Source organism: Sitophilus oryzae, unplaced genomic scaffold (assembly GCF_002938485.1).
Source record: "Sitophilus oryzae breed Bouriz unplaced genomic scaffold, Soryzae_2.0 scaffold_357_pilon_pilon, whole genome shotgun sequence".
NCBI lineage: Eukaryota > Metazoa > Arthropoda > Insecta > Coleoptera > Curculionidae > Sitophilus > Sitophilus oryzae.
In genome coordinates, this window is record NW_022146926.1 from 2,298,670 (window position 1) to 2,320,569 (window position 21,900).

Consider the following 21,900-nt stretch of genomic DNA (forward strand, 5'->3'; position numbering starts at 1 on the left):
AACAAGAAATAGCCATCTTATCTGATAGTCAAGCAGCGTTAAAGGCGATCAACTCAGTATCAATCAATTCGAAATTGGTCAAAGAATGCATAGAGAAGCTGAATAAATTAGGCAAAGAAAACAAAGTCCTCCTACACTGGGTGCCTGCTCACCAAGGGATAGAAGGCAATGAAAAAGCAAATAATCTAGCTAGGAAAGGAGCGAACACTCCACTAACTGGACCAAGTGGTAACCAACTCAAGGCGGAACTCAAGAACTTGGAAGATTCCATCCGCAACCTGGAATGGAAATCTTGCAATGGTCTAAGACACTCGAAGAAGTTTCTGAGGGCTTATGATCTGAAGAAAGATCCTCCTGGGTCTGAGTAAGAACAATCTTCGGATTGTCACGGGGTTTTTAACAGGACACTGTCTCCTCAATGAACACCTCAGTAGATTGAAACTAAGAAGAAACGGCGAATGCAGATTCTGTGGGGAAGATGGGGAAACACCAGTACACCTCATCACTGAGTGCGCCGAGACGACAACCATTCGTGCCATGAATTTTGGTACGACTTATATTGGAGATGGAGAACTACCTTCTATAAAACCGTCCCAGATACTGGCTTTTGTCAAAGCCCTGGGACTGTATGATGAGTTATGATTCAAGAAAGGGGGACACAATGGATCTGTAAGGTCGAAGTGATTAACCCCCCTCCCACTCATTCTAATTCTAATTCTAAAATTCTAGTAATCGAAATAGTAGATTATTCCTTTTTATAATTATGGTGCCGTGCATGCATTTTGATTTTAGAAACGACTCAAGATTTAAGTCTTTTTAAAACCGACTTGTTGCAGCTCTGCTACTAGAGCACAAAAAGAACCTATTAACGAGGTAACCTCGTGAGATGGAAGATTTCCAACGACGACTACTGCAGTGAATGCGGAGAGAAAGAAGAAACCATAGAGCACCTGCTGTGCCACTGTCCGGCATTGAAATACCGACGCTTTTAAACTTTAGGGCTCGGTTTTTTGGAGGAACTAGAGGAAGCAGCAGAAACCAACATCAGCGACATCTGGAACTTTGCAAAGAGGGGCTGGCAGTGCTTTAACGCAAAGAAAGAATGAGTGGAAGGTTTGGTACAACAATACAAAAAGGTATCACAATGGGCCTAAGGCCTCCATTTAATAATTGAAATAAAAATAGGTAAATATCACCATTCTTCATCTTTGAATTGAATGAATGTGGTACTCATTCGACTCGGAATTTAAATCTCTTTAATTTACGTTGCGGCTTTCTGGTTCCAGCGGCGCTCGAGGAACCGTGCAAACTTAGAATCTAGGTATGTTTTTCACGTCAAGTGAACCAGTCAAAACATTAACTAGCTTTTCAACGCAGTGACCAAATGACCCCTCTAATTTGTTTGGACTATTGACTTACTTGGAATATTTAATTGTGGTGATTCCATTTTCTACTTCTCCATGCAGAACTACCACATCGTTTCGACCTCCGATGCGTTCATCAGGACACACTCCGGACTTTCCATCGCACTGAGAGAAATTCGATATGTAATAATCATCTGCGTGGAAGCTCCTTGAATTTTTATCAAAGTACGCCACGGTCACGTCGGCTCCCACCTAAAATAGTTAATTTATGTTTTTAAATTTATATCTTGTAGGTATTTACCTACATGTAAATCAATAATTAATATGAGCTAAAAAAATATTTCGTTCAATTAGCTCTATAAATTATATACCGGGTGCGTCTCAAAAGTGGCTCACAACGAGATTTGGTATGTTAGTATATGACATAAATTAGGATTGTTTGACGTATTCAATTGTTTTTTTTTTTAATAACTTTTGATTTTTAAATGGCACCCTCGGTCTTTTTTTACTTTATTCGATAGAAAATGATATTCTGAATAAAATGACATATCATACGTCAACTTTTGACGTTTTCGCTTAAAAGATCGTATTTTAAATTTCAATCTAGTGTGCCATGGCTATGTTAAAAACACTAATCCTTAATCTAGGAGCCTTGGAAAAATAGATTTGATTGTCTAATGTTTTCAGTGTCTTGTCCTGGCCGGTTAAAAGCTGCCCATCTTGTATTTTTAATCATATCTCAATTTTTTCAAATGAAAGGAGGGTGGCTCATTAGCATATTTGAAAAAGGCAAAAGGCAAATTGTGTAATAAATTAATGGAATTTATCTATATTGGAATTAGAATATATTAGAATATATAAATATTAGAATTTATCTATTATTGGATAACTAATTATTCCAATAATATAGATAAATTCCATTAATAATACTATTCCAGTAATATTATTATTATTCTAAAATAAGCTGTTTTATAGTAAAATTAAAAGAATTAAGTTAATGAATTTCATTCAGAAAATATTTGTTACCGGAGATATACTATTAATTTTCATCCTATTACTTTTACATTAGTTCATTATGTCTTTGATTGATTCTCTATAATACAGTGTTGTTCACCACATACAACACGGAGTCAACGGGGTATTGTAGCTAAACGATTAGATTTTTCCACACTGTAAGTCTTGGGTTCTTTTTGTAAACAAATCGGTTTGAAATATTATCGTTTTTAGCACCTGTACATTTTGTACATTTATTTCTTTAAAAAAATCTAAAATTTCAATATCCCATGGGATTATTGATAAATGAGGTCTAAATTATAACAAAATGCATTTTCTACGAAAACTTGAAGAGATAGGTAAAAATACAGGGTGTTCTATTTAAATTAACCAAGTTATTGCCATTTAAAACTAGTAATTATTTAATATAAATTTTTATACACTCTGTATAAGGTAGTATTATTTTTATTATTGCAATACAATATTTGATCAATAAATAAACTTCAGTAAATATTTAGTATTAAAAACTTTGATACCCTTGGAGAAATGAAGCCTTAAATTTTTTACTGCAATTTCACAAAATTGAAAATATTTCAAAAACGGCAAGGTTTAAGTGTGATAAACCTTAATCAAATTTACCTTTATTTCAATCATAGAATCCAGAAATAGAATAATATACAGGGTGTTCCGTTTAAAAAAATTAAACTATAATATTTTTTACTTATTTGGGACAGTCTGTATCTTGTAAAAATATTTTTAAATTGTAGCTCTAATAGTCCTTCAACGAACCTAAAACTTACAATTTGTAAAAATCTAATCGTTTAGCTACAATACTTCGAAGTATTGTAGACGAAGGAAGTCTTGGTTTGGTCTTACATTTGCATAAGTGATCACACAATGCATAAGTGACCATATGTAAACAAGTAAATGATTTTAAAGTAAACGACGTAATACTATTGTACGTTTTAGGATATTCTAAATAAACAACTTACCATGTGAGCTTTTCCATGCACACCAGACAATCCAAAAGCCATATAGCGACCCTCTCGTATGTTAGCCGATAGCGTTATTTCCACTTGATCATCTTTTATCATCCACCTCACTTGTAACCTTTTATCTAAAAATTCTCTGCAATTTGTGGGTGCGGGAACGGGTGTTGTGGTCGTCTTTAGTGGAGAAAAGAGAAAACAGAATATGAACAACCACAAAACGAACGAAAAATGAATAAAAATACAAATAAAAATTTTGCAAGACCAAAATCAAAGGGTGTAAAAAATAAAGCTGCTTGCTAACTATCGGTAACTAGGTGAAATGTTGCTGTTTAATGGGTTCTATGCTTTTGTCTTATATTAATTTTGTGTTATATAGATATCTTCTTCTTTTATTTGTTTAGTTTATTTGCTTAGTTTTTTTCTTAAAATAAAATTTATATATGGGTATTTTTTTTGTTGAATCGGCTTTATTCAAATCGGAGCTATAAAAGAAAAATTAGGGCTAAAGAAAATACCGAAATAATATATGCAAAACTAATATATTGAAGAATTACAAGCATAATAGTATGTTTAGTTTAACTTATCTAAATTTCTACTGTTGAAGTTGAGTCAACTGTTGTACTTACTGGATTATACCACCATGGAGGCTGAAAAAAACAATGTTGAGCATGAACATATTTTTATTTTAATAACAGAAGTTTAGAATTAAAGAAACTCTTTTTTATGGATGAATAATTCTTATTATTAAAAGAAAATAGTGCAGCTCGTAAAGTAAGACTTTCATAGACTGACTTTTTGATCAGGAAATATTTAAGTAGCATTAAGACATTACTCACAGATATCTTAGTTTGTCCCAAAGCGGGTGGCACATCTAGATCTTTAGGAATCATGACGTGTCCAAAATTTTGCCGACATTGTACACACCACACACCCAACCAGTCGATGTCGTAAACGGTGAGTGATCCAGGAAGCTGTATCTCTATGTCTTCTCCTAGGTAGCTCCTTAACGGTTCCAGAGAGCCCATTTCATTGGGCACCTTAGAGAAATAATTTTGGAACATTGTTGCTATGCTCCATTACAGTCTATTATAACGCCTTATAAAATATGGTACGATTGAAAAAAAAACACGGCATTCATTTGGCTTGGAAATTACAATCGAACATTTCACATACCATTTTACATATAAAATAACAGCAATCTTTATTTCAAAGCCATCGCTGACGCCGTTTTTTTATTTTATTGTACTAGATACTAAAAAATCATATATGGTTATTTCGCCACTGAATAGTGGCGAAATACCCTTATACATAGGTATAGACATTTTTTAGAGCTAAGTTGGTTTCATATTAATCATTCAAGTTTGTTTCAAACATTCTTTGCTACATAACAATTTTTAAAATGTTAAATTAAATAAAATAAAAATAAAATAAATAAATAAAAATTATATAAAAATTAAATATAAAATTTAATAAAAAATTAAATGAAAAATTAAATAAAAAATTAAATAAAAAGTTAAATAAAAATTTAAATAAAAAGTTAAATAAAAAGTTAAATAAAAAGTTAAATAAAAAGTTAAATAAAAAGTTAAATAAAAAGTTAAATAAAAAATTAAATAAAAAATTAAATAAAAAATTAAATAAAAATTAAATAAAAAATTAAATAAAAAATTAAATAAAAAAATTAAATAAAAAATTAAATAAAAAATTAAACAAAAAATTAAATACATTTCCACTAGTTCTATTTAACATTTAGTAAGTTAGCTTTTAAAATTATTTTTAATACATGTTTTTTTATAATATTGGAATATATTATAACTTTCTACTTTTATGTTTTAAAGGCGAAATAAGAACCTTAATTCCAAATGATGCAGGGTCTGATCCATTTCCAACCCAAAAATATGCGTCTGGACCGCCGCCGTCGTAATGCAAGTTCGGAATGTAGAACGTTTTGGCATCTAAAATGCTGATGTTATCAGACCTAAGGCCGTGGGCTATGCGTTTGAATTCTGGCAGGACTCGAGGTCTGGGTACTTCTAGGTTAGGTGGGATAAATACTTCTCCAAAGTCGACCTACAAATGTAAGTAAAAAACTTATTTATAAAAATTTCTTAATTTTTTTAATTGGAGGTATTTTCAGATTATTATATTATCTGTTTTAATATAATATAATGTGTATTAATGTTTAAAAATATGCTTTAAAAATACATAAACGTGGGTTCATAATAATTTTGTTAATAGATTTTATCAAAGTTTTAATTTCCTCATTTTTGACCTTCAGTTTACATTGAAAACAGGTCAGAGTTTAAAGAGTTCCTAAAAATTCAAAATTGAACTATATAAAAGTTGTGTTTGGTATTTTTCGTTGAAAATTAAATCTTTATTCCTAGGTGTAACTATTGGATTAGTTTAAACTAGCTAGTACTAATATAATTTAAATTTAATTTATATTAAAGGCACCTGCTTTATCTGTCTAAACTTTTTTTTCTGTGTTACAGTGTACACCACTTCATAATAAAAGTAATAGCATCTTGGTCATTTTAAATGGAACACCTGATGATTTATTACATTTTTGAAACTATTTTCGTATCGCATAATTTTTTAATTATACTAACCTATACCATGCTCTAACAGTTTTCGAGATAAAAAATAAAACGTGTAAAATTGTCAAAAACATGATCTTGAGTAAGCATTGGTTAAATCAAAAATTCCGCATATTTAATGCTGAAATTTGCCAAATCTATCTAAATCAATCTATTGGATATCAAACAGGAAGATTAAAAAGTATTTATTTCCCTTTGTTACAAAATAGCTCAAATCATTGTTATTTTAAACGCAAGCCTATGTATATTATTCTAAAACGCGAAACAAATAAAATTGCTTATCCATCATATACGACCTTCTGGTTTCTTCAGTAAAGCCATTTAAAAATTGACTTCTATTATAGTCGTTTCGTTTAAAGTTTATCGTTACCATGACAAATATTCAAACCTTATAAGGATCAATTTGTTTTTACTTGTTAAATTTCTAAAATTGACATGGTAACAAAATGTTTGAAATAAGACTATGATAGTAGAATTATTCATTTTTAAATAGCTCTGCTTAAGAAACCGGAATGTTTAGGTATAGGAATATGATATAGGTATCGTTGAAAAGCTATTTCATTAGTCTTTTGATTCTTTTAAACAATATGCATAGGGTTGAATTTAAAATAACAAAGATTTGAGCAATTTTCTTTCCTTGTGTAATATACAATCAATTGACTTAGGCAGATCGAACATATTGACTTTCTTTAACTTATAACCCAAATTTTTGACCTTAAATTTAAGGAAAAATTATACAGACTATTTAAGGAAATATCGATATTTGTATCGCATAAATGATTTTAAAGTGATAGATGTGACTGAAATTAGTTAAATAATTTGTTTACAACAAAAAATAATTTAATATTTTTTACAATGTATTATATAAATATAAAACGACCTATTAAATATATAATTTTATAGAAAATGCGTACCGTGACCCGAATTATTATGAAAATTGTAATTCAAAATTTATAATCAAAAAATAGTTAAGCATTTTTAGGGGAATTTAGATACTTTTATTATTATACTTCTAAAAATATCGCTATGTTAAAGTAGTATGGATAATAAAATATTTATAATAACATAACCTATTCTAAAAAATTAAATCATCCCGTGGTCACTTCAAACAATTGTTTTCATAAATAAAATAATATTAGTTTTTTCTGCATAACAAATTTGAAATAAATAAATTACTATGTTTTTCAAATACGTACAAAGCCTGGGTAATGTGGGAGTTAAAAAAAGATCCGAGGTAAATATAGCCGTTTTGCTCAACTGATTTTAGTGGGTTGTAAATGTCATCCTCATTGAATTTGTCGATTGAAAAATATTTTTAAATCATTTATAAACAAAAGAACAAATTCAATATTGTTTTTAACTCTTTCTAACTTTTGTTAAATATTTTTAAAAACTGCATAACAATAGAAAACCGGCGTATATTTTGAACACCATTTCAAAAACATATTTGTTCTACAAAAATACTTTGATACAATTAAAATAATATTGTCTTTTGAGATATTTGATAATTTACATAATGATAATCATTAATAGTGCATACATCGGGTGGTGGTGCATCGTGGTTGAAAATATACAGGGCTCGGCAATAGTGCGTCGAGCATTTTTAGTTTCTAGAATAAAAAACTTGGTAATTTTGATTAAGTGCAAATTAAGTAAAGTACGTTCTAGGATGTATTTTAGGAAAATATTTTAACTTCTATAGGGTGGCTCAAAAAAGTGTGAGTGGATAACCTGAGAAAAAAAATGGTGCCGGGGCATGTATAGCCGCCCTAAGAACGGTAAACTAATAGGATTGCTCATCCTCATAAGACGTACGTTTGCTTCTTCTCGCGCTTCAGCTGACAGTTGTGACGTCATTGTAGTCCTTGTCAAAGCCTTCGTGGCCTTGTCATGATAGTGTGTATTATTAGTTGCCTATGGTAAACTTATAAAAATAACAGCTGAGAAATTTTGAGTTAATTATTTTGTCAATTTTAAATGTGAAAAAGGTGTCTTTAAAGTTATTAGAGCTATAGAGTGTATAAATACGTTCATTTTGTGTTGTGGATTGTGACAAAGTGCATATTAAGTGCCCACGATTTTGTTTATTAATTATTTTAAAGCAAAATATGGAAGTACACTAATAAGAATGCTTTCAAAAGGTGATGCTGGGAACTGCTGTTCTTAAAAATGCATTATCCGAGTATTTAATACGATTTATACAGTTAATTTTCTATACTGCATACATATAAGGTGTTTAAATAAATAAACTAAATAATGAACGTTTTGCATTAGGTAACCAATAATGCACGTGTGTGTATTATTGGTTGCCGGATAAGGACTAATAACCATGACAAGGGCTACAATGACGTCACAAAGCGAGTAGTTTTCGCATGCATCTGGCGGACACTTTTGGCTGAATGAGCAGTCCTATTATGTTAACTGTTCTGGTAGCTGCCCATACTAAAATATGTTAATAAAAAGTTAGTAGGCAGTTCTTTTAGTTTGAAAGTAAAGGAATTTTTCCAATTTTGGTTCGCGGTTATTTCCCCTATCCGCCACCTGGGGTCGCGTCCGATGGGAGTCTGGAGTTCTCCACACGGATTTTGTCAAAAACGGACTACGGAAACACGGAATATCTCAAAAACTGCGACTTTGACCGATTTTGATGTTATTACAAATTTTGTTGCAAATATTATTCCTAATCTTAAATTGAAAACCGCGTTTTCCTAGCTACTGTAATTTTGGAGTTACGATTTATTTAAATTTTTAACCCCCTCCCATACACCCTTACCAACCCCTCACCCCCACCAAAAACTAAAGGCCAAATTCTCGGGTGCCACAGTATTTTTGTGCCAAATTTGGTTAAAATCGGTTTAGCAGTTTTTGAGTTATCGTGTTACAGACGGACAGACGGACAGACAGACAGTCATTTATGACCCAAATAACTTATTTTGAGTGAAATTAAAAAAACTTTTTTTGCCGATCTTAGTAGCCTACCATGCCTGTTGGTATATGGTCGGCTTAAAATAGGAGGATAACCTACAAAAAGAAATGAGATCCCATCAAAAACATAGCCTGTAAATAAATCTCGTAACATAATTTTTCCACTATAAAAAGTTGCGAGATCTTATGCAAAACCAAGTCAGCTTATTTTATTTAGTCTCTCTTTAAGTACCTATTCAACAATTTTGTTATAAATTGTTACTATCAATATTAGTCACCTTTATTTCTGTAATAATTATAACGACTTGGCAATTGCGCGATATGATATTTTATTCTAATTAAATTTATCTTATATTTACTTAGTAATCGAGATAGTAAATTATTCTTTTATAATTATGCTGCTGTTCAATTGCCAAGTCACTATAATTATTACAGAAATAAAGATGACTAATATTGATACTAACAATTTATAACAAAATTGTTGAATAGGTGCTTAAAGAAAGACTAAATAAAATAAATTGACTTGGTTTTACATGAGATCTCGCATATTTTTTATAGTGGTTGCGAGACTTGGCATTTTTTTACATTCTACGTTTTTGATGGGATTATTATATCTTTATATTTTCTTCAAATAAATAGTCCGCTACCGAAGCACATAGAGCAAACAATCTACGGAAAACTGGAGACATTCCGAGCAACTAAGCCGGAAAATGATATAATCCACTTTCCCAAAGCCGTACGTACTACAGTCTATATTTACGTCTAGGTATATACATAATATACAATACCGTAAGCGAGCGACTATAATAAATTCTACAATAACGTTACGCGCTCTAACGGACATCGGGGGGAAAGGGGGGCGCCGTCAAAACGGGGGGGAGCCTACACCGGTAGCCATTTTACCCCGAGGGGGAGCGCGGCGTCGCGCCGACGCACCATCGCACGCAGGTCGATAAAATGTGAAACTGTAATTTCACGAGTACAACCTTCTGTCGAAACGTGCCGCATGGAAATTTCACCTCTAATGAAGGCGTACGTTTGGCGCTCAATAACGGGGTGAGAGGGAAACGGCAGTGGCGTGCAGTGCAACTCAAAAGCAAGAATTGGCAAAATCAAATAAAATAAGAATAGCATAAGTAATTAATATAAACTAATCAAAACGAATTAGGGATCACACGTAGAGTAAGATCCCCTTATTTTTACAAGGATGAAACCTTAGGCTCTCAGTAGTGCTCTCATGTGCTTTGAATACTGGCGTGTTTGTGGGGTTCGCCCTGTGAAACCTTGGCAGATACCAGGTGAGAAAGGCAACTAAAAGAAATAAATGAACTTTACTTATTTTTTAATTTACTTATTATTATGTCTGATGTTTACATATATTATTAAGACAGCTATTATAAAGTTATATTTAATAATAAAATTATATAAGGATTCTTGCCACTTAACTGCTTATATAGAAATTTAATTCTACGCTGTGTTTATCATAATGTGGATCAACCTGCTCTCACTACCGGTTTCGGAGCCCTACTCCATCATCAGGTGAGCTTGGGCAGATCCACAAAATGACAACCACAGCGCAGAGATAGTTAATTCCGACTTGTCGGAAAGTGTCGGTTAGATATTAAGTTAATATTATTCTTAATATCTAGGTACGCCGATGATCTTGCTGTGATAATAACAAAAAAAAATAAACGACCTCGACCTAATGCAGACTGTGGATGATACACTAAAGATCATAGCCAGATGGATGCGTGAGCACAGACTCGAAACAGCTGTGGAAAAAACAGAGGCGATTTTACTGAGCCGCAAGAGAAAAGTTGACCATATAAGGTTTAATTTTAAGGATATAATAATAAATCCAGTAAAGCAAGTCAACTATCTTGGATTCCACATAGACCGTGCACTCACGATGGGCCTGCACATCAAGGAGGTGTGTCTGAAATCACAACGAACTGCTAAAGCGTTGTCCGCAATACTGCCAAACGTTCGGGGCCCAACACCAGCAAAGAGAAGAGTGTTAGCATATGTGCCAGAATATTATTATGTATGGAGCACCTGTGTGGAACGAAGCAACCAATATGCACGTAAATAAAAAAAGACTTGAAGGTGCACAGAGAGTCATGGCTTTGAGGGTCTGCTCGGCGTATCGGACTACTTCAACTGAGGCAGCCTTGGTGATATCGGGTCAGGTGCCCTTGCATCTTCTCTCAAGAGAAAGAGAACGACTCTTTCTCAAGGGTGAAGTACAAACCAGGGCAAGCAGAGAGATGGAGAGAAACCGCACAGTGCAGCAGTGGCAGGCAGAATGGGAAGTATCACAAAAAGGACAGATAAGATGGACATATAAGCTCATCCCAAATATAAATATGTGGATTAAAAGAAAGCATGGAGAGGTAAACTTCTATCTTACTCAAATATTGAGTGGCCACGGAAATTTTGGGAGTTACCTGTGTAAAATTGGAAAGAGGGAAGTCGCGGACTGCCGATACTGTGCTGAACCCAATGATACTCCAGAACACACAATGTTTGCTTGTCCAAGATGGGAACAGGAAAGATGTGAGGCACGCATGACGATTGGTGGCAACATCTCCGCAGATACCTTCTTAAGATCGGTAACAGAAAGAAGAGAAAACTTTGATGCCATCTCAAAACTGGTCCAAAATATACTAGAGGCAAACTATAGCGAAGAGCAAGGGTAAAGAAAAAAAAAGGAACAGTCCGGCGTCTACTTGAGGAGATGCGTCCAGCGGGTCCAGGTAGACGTGGCAGGAGCGAGGGGTGATGTTTAGTGGGTAGTGTCCTCTACAAGAACTACAAGATCTTCTTACGATCGCCACAGGAACTCAAATTTCAAATAAACTATAAGAAATAGACTGCATGAAGTTAACATTCGATCAAGGCAAGATTTAACTGCTAATCATCGTAGGGTACGAGGGATATTTGCTCAAGAACATCTTCACTGAGGCGTGGATCAGTGGAGGTACGTCCTTTTTACGGACGAGTCTCGTTTTCGACTAAGTCATAATAATGCCCGGCGGAGAGATACAGAAGACCGAATGAACGGTATTTGGACACACACTACTAACATGACGTTTCGTCATGTTATGGAGAGGTATAACTTTAAATGGGCGTACGGACTTGCATGCGTTTCTAGACGGCATAATTATTCCTGAACGCTACAGCGATAAGATTCTTGAACCATATGTTATTCCATTTGCTGCTCAGCATGGCCCAGAATTCATCTTACAACAGAATAATACCAGACCTCATAATGCAAGAGTAGTTATATCCAAGTAGCAAAAAGAAATTCTAAAAGGATTGAATTATTTTATAACAGTCGAATAGCGTATTCTTAAGGACTGCTTGATTTTATTAAGCGTTTGGTTTCGACCATTCTGTTTGTTAATTAAAGTTGTCATATTAAACTATATTCTAGTGGTTTTTACAACGTATTCTATAACGCATTAAACGATAATTAGTTTTAGTATGGTATAACACTTAATAAGACAATACTATATGATAACAAATATATTATTTTATTAGACTCTTATACCCACCATGTAAGAGTTCTATAATATTCATATAACTAGTAGTCACAAGATCATATAATAGTTACTTAAACTTGTCTTATTAAAGTTGTATTACGTTGTATGATAGAATGTTTTATTGCGTTAAACTACGGTGCTGTATACAACACAATTATATAGCCTTATATGATAAGATTGTGATTAACAAAATAAATTCGCTGTAATATCTGCATTATAAAACTGGTAATGTATAATATAACCTCATTTTAATTTAAATGGTATACCAGTATACCTAGTTATTTATTTTCTTATTGTTATTGTTGCAAAAGTAATATCTACGCATGAGTATAATCAATCACAGCTATTATGAATTCTGGACAAAGTTGGAAAAAACTTAACAAACGCAGTGGTAGTTATAAAGAGCATGCAAGAAAAAACTCCTCGAAATTACGGTAAATAATCCCGAGAATTCTCTAGGTTCTCAAATTGCCAAAATCTCTCGGGTTGTCTGGCTTCTTCAAAGCATTGTTGCCACGTTGGTGTAAAAGTTTTACTGTAGTAATGTTTGTATTGTTTTATTGTTGTTTTTCCAAATCCTTAGGTTGCTCACTCGTCGGGCACGCATGAAATGCATTGCGTGCATGAATCCATAAAAATCTGATCATGTTTGTTAGTTTAAATACTAATCAAATGAGATTTGGCAACATCTATTTGTCGCAAATCTCAATATGTCCAAAATAGTTCTATAGTGCCTGGAAATTCTGCGTAATGATAGATATTTATCCTATACCGTTTTATTTTAAAACAAAGACTTATTTAAGGGATTCATTTATAATAAAATGGTTGCATTATAATTCGCCATGTTTAAGGCAGAATTTGTGTATGGCCTATGGCCGCCATTATATGAAGCAAAATTAAAAACATCAAAATACATTGTAAAATGTTATTTTTGAGAACTATTTTGTATAAGTTTCCCACATACAGTAATAAAGTGTTTAATTAAATTAAAAACAAGAATTTTTGAAAATTTTATTTTATTTTATTGTTTAAATTTATACGTAAACCTTAATCGAAATTAAAGCGCTTTAATTTTTTGCCAAATACATACCTATAATCTACCAGTAAAATTTTCGGCGCAACAAAAATTGTCCCTAGTTTTCAAACCCTATTAATGATCTTTTATATTACATATTTGTTGTACCTTCTGGCTCTACTCGCCATTTTCATTGTCGAGTAAAGTCTCCTTTTTAACAATCCACATCCTCTAGATTCATTTTACGACACGCTTAAAATATAATTTGCTCCTAATATTCTTCGGTAAAAAATAAAATATTCTTTTACCTCGCTAAATGATCAAATGTTTTTATTGTTCTGTTTCTTAGATGCGACCACGTAATACACAATAAAACAAGTTTTATAATAGTTATATAACGCTGTGTAAAATAATTGCATAAGAGTTGTATACACTTTTTATAGAACTTCTATACTACTAAACGGTTGTATAAAAATGGGCCTTTTTTGGTTGTAAAGCTATCATATTACGGTCTTATAGCACGTTATATGAATTGAGGTATCCTATAAAAATTATCACATAGCTGTTTATACAGCCTTTATAAAATAAAATTTGCTACTTGGGTATTCGATACCTTGAAGAATCCAATATCACAATTATGGATTGGCCAGCTAATAGCCCTGATCTCAATCCTATTGAGTACCTTTCGGACCTACTAAAGAGAAGACTACAAAGTCGTCTACAAGCACCAGATCTTTAAACTTTGGGATAAAATCTTCGAGAGGAGTGGAACGCCTTTCCTTAAGAGATTATTCGGAGCCTCATTCAGTCTATGGCAAACTCGTGTGCAGAAGTGCGAAGAAACCGCGGAGGACACTCACTTTATTAGTTTGGCAACTTTTTTCGTCATGATCACCAAGGTGCAACTACATAAAGGGTATGTGAGGTAGGCTACACCATAATTGAAAATGGTTGAATAAGCTGAAATGATGATGATGATGATGATGAAAGTGGCGAAATACCCATAGGACTTTTTGAAGAGATAAATTCGCCACAGAGTTAGTAATTATATAAAAAACTTATTATATTTTCTAGGTTAATCAACGCCTTTTTTACCTACATTATACGCACGCCACTGAGAAATGATGAGGTGGCGGTGAAAGACGAAGAAACGAGTGACAGAGGAGAGGCTTAAGAGAGCGAGACTAAAGTCTATTTCGTCCGTTTTTATAAACAATATCGGGCAATTAGCGCAGGATGGTCGTCGTTTGTGAGCATTAAAGAGACTTTATCAAAAGGGAGAATGGCATTTACCGACTTGTTTCGCGCAAAATTTCAAACGAAACGTTGTTTGAGGAAGTATTGCCGGGACTTATCGTATTAAATAAATTTGTGTAGAGTTGAGTTTTTATAATAATCATCTGATAAATAAATAGAAACATAAATAGTCAAAGCATGTTTCAGTTTGAAGTGGATTGGAAAAATAAATTTTGGTAAATAAGTTGGTTTAAAAAATCCGTTCAATCCTCTCGTAATAAAAAATACGTTTACAGGGTTGTTCGCAACCAGATACGACACGGAGTATTGTAGCTAAACGATTATAGATTTTTACAAATTGTAAGTTTTGGGTTCGTTGAAGGACTATTAGAGCTACAATTTAAACATTATTTTACAAGATACAAAGTGTTCCAAATAAATAAAAAAATATTATAGTCGCATTTTTTTAATGGAACCCCCTGTATATTATTCTATATTCAGATTCTACGATTCAAATAAAGGTAAAATTGAGGTTTATCACACTTAAATCTTACCGTTTTTGAAATATTTTCAATTTTGTGAAATTGCAGTAAAAAATAAGGCTCCATTTCTCGAAGGGTATCAAAGTTTTAATACTAAATATCGACAATATTAGTATCTGTACTCTTTAAAAGGTGTTGAGCCTAGGGGGGGCCTAGGGCTTTTGTTTTTTTTAAAATGAAAAATAATTTTAAAAAACACAGTTTTTGAATAAAACGTTTACATGAATTTCTCTATCAATAAATTTCATAGCCTTGGTTATCAAACCGTGTTCCTGTAGATTACTTAAATACCTATAAATTTTCTAAAAAAATAACAATTACCATATTTTTTGAACACAACAAAATAATATTAACTAAACAAAACTAGAAAACGTCATCACAAGCAAATAAAAATTAATACGTAACTAAGAGTCATAATTCAGGATTTCTCTGAGGGGTGCCCAGCAGTACCAGGGGGGGGGGCGGCACCCCCGGGCCCCCCTGTAGTTACGCCAATGCTCTAATAGTCCCTTAACGAACCCAAAACTTACAATTTGTAAAAATCTCATCGTTTAGCTACAATACTCCTTGTCGTATGTGGTGAACAACCCTGCATGTATATTATCTTGATATAGTCTATAAAATTAATAACTTTGAATTTTGACCGTTATTTTTTACCAACATGGCAAATATAAAATCCCCCTATCAAAAAAGTTACTGATATTCTTTAAATTGAGTGCCTGAACGAATCAGATGGGTAACTCTTTTTACTTTCGTGAAATAGAAAAGGAAAATAATAAAACAAGTGACAGTTCTTTCTCTTCTTGCAAAAATCAACACAAAATGTCATAACTGACAAAAGTAAAATGTCATCAGATTTTGACATTTCTAAATATTAGACCAATGCCGTCTCTAACAGAACAGCCACGGAGCGAGATTTATGACGCCACGCTAGTTAGATACTACGGATTAATAAATATGTTGTAGAATACATGGAAAACATAATTATTCCTCGTATTTTTGGTTTGTATTTTAAAAATGATATAGTTTACATAAAATATACATAATATACAGTTAATAAATACAATATAATATATACCTATTTATAGTAATAAATACTTTGGCAAATAAACTATGAACCATACAAATGCAGCAAATGTTTTACAATATACAAATAATGAATAGGTGGTACATAAGATTATGGGTAAAATGTAAAATATATTTTAAATTTTGGGGTTTGAAAATCGATCTAATTTGACAAAAAACATTCAATATCTATTAATAGTGATGTATTATTATTTGCATTCACAAAATTTATTTATATATTATAATGTTTACTGCAATTAATAAACTAATACAAACTTGTCAAAAGATGACCACATATTTTTTAAAAATTATTATTCTTAACACAAAAACTATCTACATTGACTATGGAGTACGATTTCAGCCGTATTATAAAACATTTGCTGCATTTGTATGGTTCATAATTTATCTGCCAAAGTATTTATTACTATAAATAGGTATATATATATATATATATATATATATATATATTGTATTTATTAACTGTATATTATGTATATTTCATGTAAACTATATAATTTTTAAAATACAAACCAAAAATACGAGGAATAATTATGTTTTCCATGTATTCTATAACATATTTATTAATCCGTAGTATCTAACTAGCGTGACGTCATAAATCTCGCTCTGAGGCTGTTCTATTAGAGACGGCATTGCGTCAGCGTGGCCGCAAGTTGCTAACCTAATAAAATTAACACTAGAAAAGGCCGCGGGAACTGCCAAATTCAAAGTTATTCGTTTTACAGACTATAGGCTTGATAGACATTTTTAGTATAACATTATTTACTCTGTGAAAAAATTCTAATCTAACTATTTAAAGCATACAAATTGTTTTGTTCAGCAAATTTGGCCAGCATTTTCCGACAGCCCAATTAGGCTCCCGAAAACGAACTCTATCGAGGTCCAAAACGTCGACCGACCGTTTCCTTGTTCCTGCGAGCCCACTCGAGCCAAATTAGATCGGTCGCAGAGACAAAAGACGAGCGGAACGGTTTGACAATACAAGTGTCACTCTCGCCGATGTCTGTGTGTGCGGTGTGTCGCTGCTGCGTCTGGCGTTGATGACGCGGGAGGCCATGAATAATTAACGACAAAACAGGCCGAACTTAATTAATGATTTAGTGGTGTTGCGGCGAGCGCACAAAGGTGCCGGTGTGGTGGCGCTAATGGCCGATTGAAAAATAGATGTAGCTGAACGGGTTTGGCTAATTACGGGCTTGTAATGCTGGGTAAACGGCTTGAATTACTGTGGTGCATTTATTGCATACAAAGCGATAACGGTATTTTGATAGTATAATATTCTGAGAACATTTTAGATATTTCCTTTACAAAAAATTGATCTGTATCTATAACCTCATTAGATTCTTTGAGGTGATTAGGTCGTATTTTGGTCCTCTCTGGATGTAACTTGAATTAATTTGGTTAGAACTATAACCCTCCATATCTCTCGGTCAATGACCTATCATTGTCTAGTAGAAAAAAACGCACATTTGCCAAGCTGTCGCACCGACATTAGAATTTAGAATAAGTGGAGGGGGATTGTTACTGTTCCCAGTGTCGCTAGGGAGTTTCCCCACAGCTTCACCGGTGATGTTTTTATTACTATTATTACCAGATCTCATAGTATTCCTATGAGTCGCTAGGGACAGTCGGTCCACTTCTACAGAGCCCCGCATGTAGAAGTAAGGGGTAAAATACAATGGGGTGCCCCCCGGTGCCCCAAGGTTGAGGCTGTCCGTAGCTCCGCCCGGTATCGTTATATGTCTTGGTGCAATTCCCTGGCCACGACACTACAGTCAGAGACAAAACGATGCGTGAGATGTTTCTTAGACCAAGCCAAGTGCTAGGGGGGATTCCCACCAGCACCTGACCAGGAGCTTCCCCACCAACGACAAGGTCTTGCATCTCCTAGGGGAAGTCGCACCGACATAACCGACATGTAGTTGCTTCTTCAGATTCACAGAACCTGCGCCTAGCTTTAATCTCATTAGCTTTAGATGCCTATCCAGCTTACAATGCCCTGTTAGTAGATCCACTACAGCTTTGACTGTCTTTCGGGCTGTTCCTATTAGGTCTGCCGTGAATTTTGGCGAATGTTCTACTATGAACTTTTTTGCCTGTTTCTGCCCGGTAAATTTCTCCAATATTCTAGAAAATTTGCTTTGGCAACGTCGCCGACGGGTTCTGGTCCTATAAAAACTATAACCTGTGTAAAAATATGTCGGATATTTGGACAGGATGAATTTGTTTTCTAATATTAATTATATAATTGTGTAGAAATATTGATATTAATATTTGAAAAACTTTTAAACACGTATATTTTATTTTGTTTTTTACATATTTTAAGATAAAACACTAAATCACCACAGTACACAAAAACACTTTTACTTTTACACTGGACGCGCGTTTCGCTAACCATGTTAGCATCATCAGCAGATGATTATAAACTAAAGTACAATCTACAAGTTGAGCGTTTATATACTCGCTCAGTGGGCGTGGCAAAATCTAGCCAACCGAGTCAGAGCCCACTGAGCGTAACAGTTAGATTTCCGCCACTAGAGTAGTAGGAACAAAGAACTTGAAGGAATTGGACCGTTGTCTCTGTTCATACTATATTTACATTTATTAATTCTGATGCTTTTATATGCATCTAATTGCCTGTAATTTGAGACTTGTTTAATTAATTTTAAATTATTAAGATCTATACAATGTTCTTTATCAACAATATGTTCGGCAACGCAAGATTTATCCGGTCTACCATATCTTATCTGAGCTAAATGTTCTTTAAATCTAGTTAATATTGATCTTCTAGTTTGCCCAACATATTTCTGATTACAATCTTTACAAGAAATTTCATAAATACCCGACCTTTCCAGCGGAGGTGTTTTATCCTTTGGATTACCTTCTTGTAAAGATTGTAATCAGAAATATGTTGGGCAAACTAGAAGATCAATATTAACTAGATTTAAAGAACATTTGGCTCAGATAAGATATGGTAGACCGGATAAATCTCGCGTTGCCGAACATATTGTTGATAAAGAACATTATATAGATCTTAATAATTTAAAATTAATTAAACAAGTCTCAAATTGCAGGCAATTTTTTTTTGTTTTCACTCTTGGCTTTAGGTCGTTGGGGTTGCAAAGATGTTTCTAGATTTTGTGCATTATTTTTTTATTTTATGAGATCATCGGTATGAGATCATCATTTTATTTTATGAGATCATATTTATGAGTAGACATCGGGTATTGAAATGATAAATGTGTTGTATACAGAGCGATCTGCAAGGAAATACGTACGTGCTCTATAGTAAAGTGTAATGTCCAAAAAGAATTAAAACAATAGTTAATATGTGTTATTGTGTTGTCCAGTTTTAACAAATTTTAACTCTGTAAGAATCTACGTTCAAGAGGCTTGAAAAAGACATATACTGTCGAAATGTCTTCATAAAATAAAAAAATAATGAACAAAATCTAGAAACATCTTTGCAACCCCAACGACCTAAAGCCAAGAGTGAAAACAAAAAATATATAGTATACAGGTCAAAGAAACGAAACAAAAAAAAATTACAGGCAATTAGATGCAGAATTAATAAATGTAAAGATAGTATGAACAGAGACAACGGTGCAATTCCTTCAAGTTCTTTGTTCCTACTACTTTAGTGGCGGAAATCTAACTGTTGTACTTTAGTTTATAATCATCTGCTGATGATGCTAACATGGTTAGCAAAACGCGCGTCCAGTGTAAAAGTAAAAGTGTTTTGGTGTATTGTGGTGATTTAGTGTTTTATTTTGCTGTGTAACACCAAAGGTTCCAACCCTCAACTGTAATATTTTAAGATTTTTTAAAAATTTATACAGGGTGTTTCATAAAATATGACCATTGAGTAATCACGATTCTGCTTAAACTGCTTGACGTTTAAAGCTGATTTTTGGCAAACGGATTGACTGTGGGGTGTAGAGGTTCGATAAGGAGGGGTTTCTCGAATCTCAAATTCCAAGAGGGTGAAAACGCCCCTCAAATATTACAATATTTGTTATTTAAAAAACAGTTAGTCTTTCGGGAAAACGAATAATTTATTTTGTTTTTTTTTACATATTTTGAATTTTTTTAAAAAATCATACAGGGTGTTCCATAAAGTTGGGTAATTGATTAACTACGATTCTGCTTGACGTAAAAAGCTTATTTTTGGCAAACGGATTTTTCGAAAGTTAAATTCCAACGGGATGAAACTACCCCTCAAATATTACCAAGTTATATAATAATAAATGCGAGAAAATTTTATCCAGTTTGTATGTGAATGGAAATTCTTGCTTTGCTTTATCATCACCATTCTTCTTCTTACGACGCCGTCTCCTTTCAAAAGTTGGCGATCCAAATAGCTAACGTCATTCTAGATACAGCCATACGAAATATGTCGATTGATGAGCAACCAAACCATCTACGAATGTCCTTTAGCCAGGAATTCTGGCGTCTGCCGATAGATCTTTTGCCCTGGACTTTGCCTTTAATTATTAATCTGAGAAGTTCATACTTTTTACCCCTCATTATGTGGCCTATGTAGCGTGTTTTTCTTTCTTTGATGGTAAGCATGAGTTCTTTCTGTTTTCTCATTCGATTAAGAACCTCCACATTTGAAACTCTTTGGACCCATGATATTCTTAATATACGGCGGTAAATATACATTTCGAAGGCATCTAGTTTTTTTTCTAACGATATGTCAAGAGTCCAACTCTCACACCCGTACAGGAGAACTGAAAAAATGTAGCATCTGACCATGCGTACCCGTAGCTCCAAACTCAAATCTGACCTTGTGAAAAATTGTCTCATATTTATAAATGTTTTTCTAGCCTGTTCTATGCGGCTTCTAATTTCTTTCTTCGGGTCGCATTGATCATTTACAATACACCCCAAATACTTGTATGAAGACACTTGCTCTACTGGGTCACCGTTGATATCCAGGTGAATCTGCACAGGTGTTTTGGTGAATGCAAGAACCTTCGTTTTTGTGGTATTTATGAGGAGACCGCAGTTTTCACTATGCCGAACTAATTCATTCATTAGCCTCTGCAAATCTTGTTCATTCTCGGCCAGCACAACTGTATCGTCGGCATACCTGATATTATTGATCACTTTCCCGTTAATCTTAATTCCACATTCGATTCCTTCTAGAGCTTCTTTGAAGATAGCCTCTGAATATATATTAAATAAGAGCGGTGACAGCACACAGCCCTGTCTTACACCTCGTTTAATCGTGATTTCTTCTGACGATGTTCCTTCAATTTTAACCACTGCGTTTTGCTGCCAGTAGAGATTTGTAATCAATCGAATTTCTTCTCTATCTATTCCGGTTGTTTTGAGGACTTCTATAAGTTTTTGATGGTTAACGCAGTCAAAGGCTTTTCTATAATCTATAAAACAAGCGATTACATTGACATTCATGTCTCTGCAACGCTGAGTGATAACGTTTAATCCGAATAACGCCTCACGAGTACCTAGGCCACTGCGAAATCCAAATTGAGTTTCGTCTAGTTGGTATTCGCATCTTTTATAAATTCTGGTGTGAATTATTCTGAGAAATATTTTGAGGACATGGGACATCAGACTTATCATGCGGTATTCATCG

At 33.5% G+C, this 21,900-nt stretch overlaps 1 protein-coding gene across 1 annotated transcript in view; it reads right to left on the minus strand.

Moving 5' to 3' along the window:
• The window catches only part of LOC115884777 (protein Skeletor, isoforms B/C), a 99,191-nt gene that overhangs the window by 13,781 nt on the left and 63,510 nt on the right, over nucleotides 1–21,900 (minus strand). The window contains exons 4-8 of the mRNA XM_030903453.1: nucleotides 5,201–5,419; nucleotides 4,186–4,386; nucleotides 3,976–3,996; nucleotides 3,350–3,523; nucleotides 1,420–1,616 (exon numbers count right to left, since the gene is read on the minus strand). Coding sequence (XP_030759313.1) covers nucleotides 1,420–1,616; nucleotides 3,350–3,523; nucleotides 3,976–3,996; nucleotides 4,186–4,386; nucleotides 5,201–5,419 — 812 coding nt within the window. The remainder of the gene's footprint in view (nucleotides 1–1,419; nucleotides 1,617–3,349; nucleotides 3,524–3,975; nucleotides 3,997–4,185; nucleotides 4,387–5,200; nucleotides 5,420–21,900) is intronic.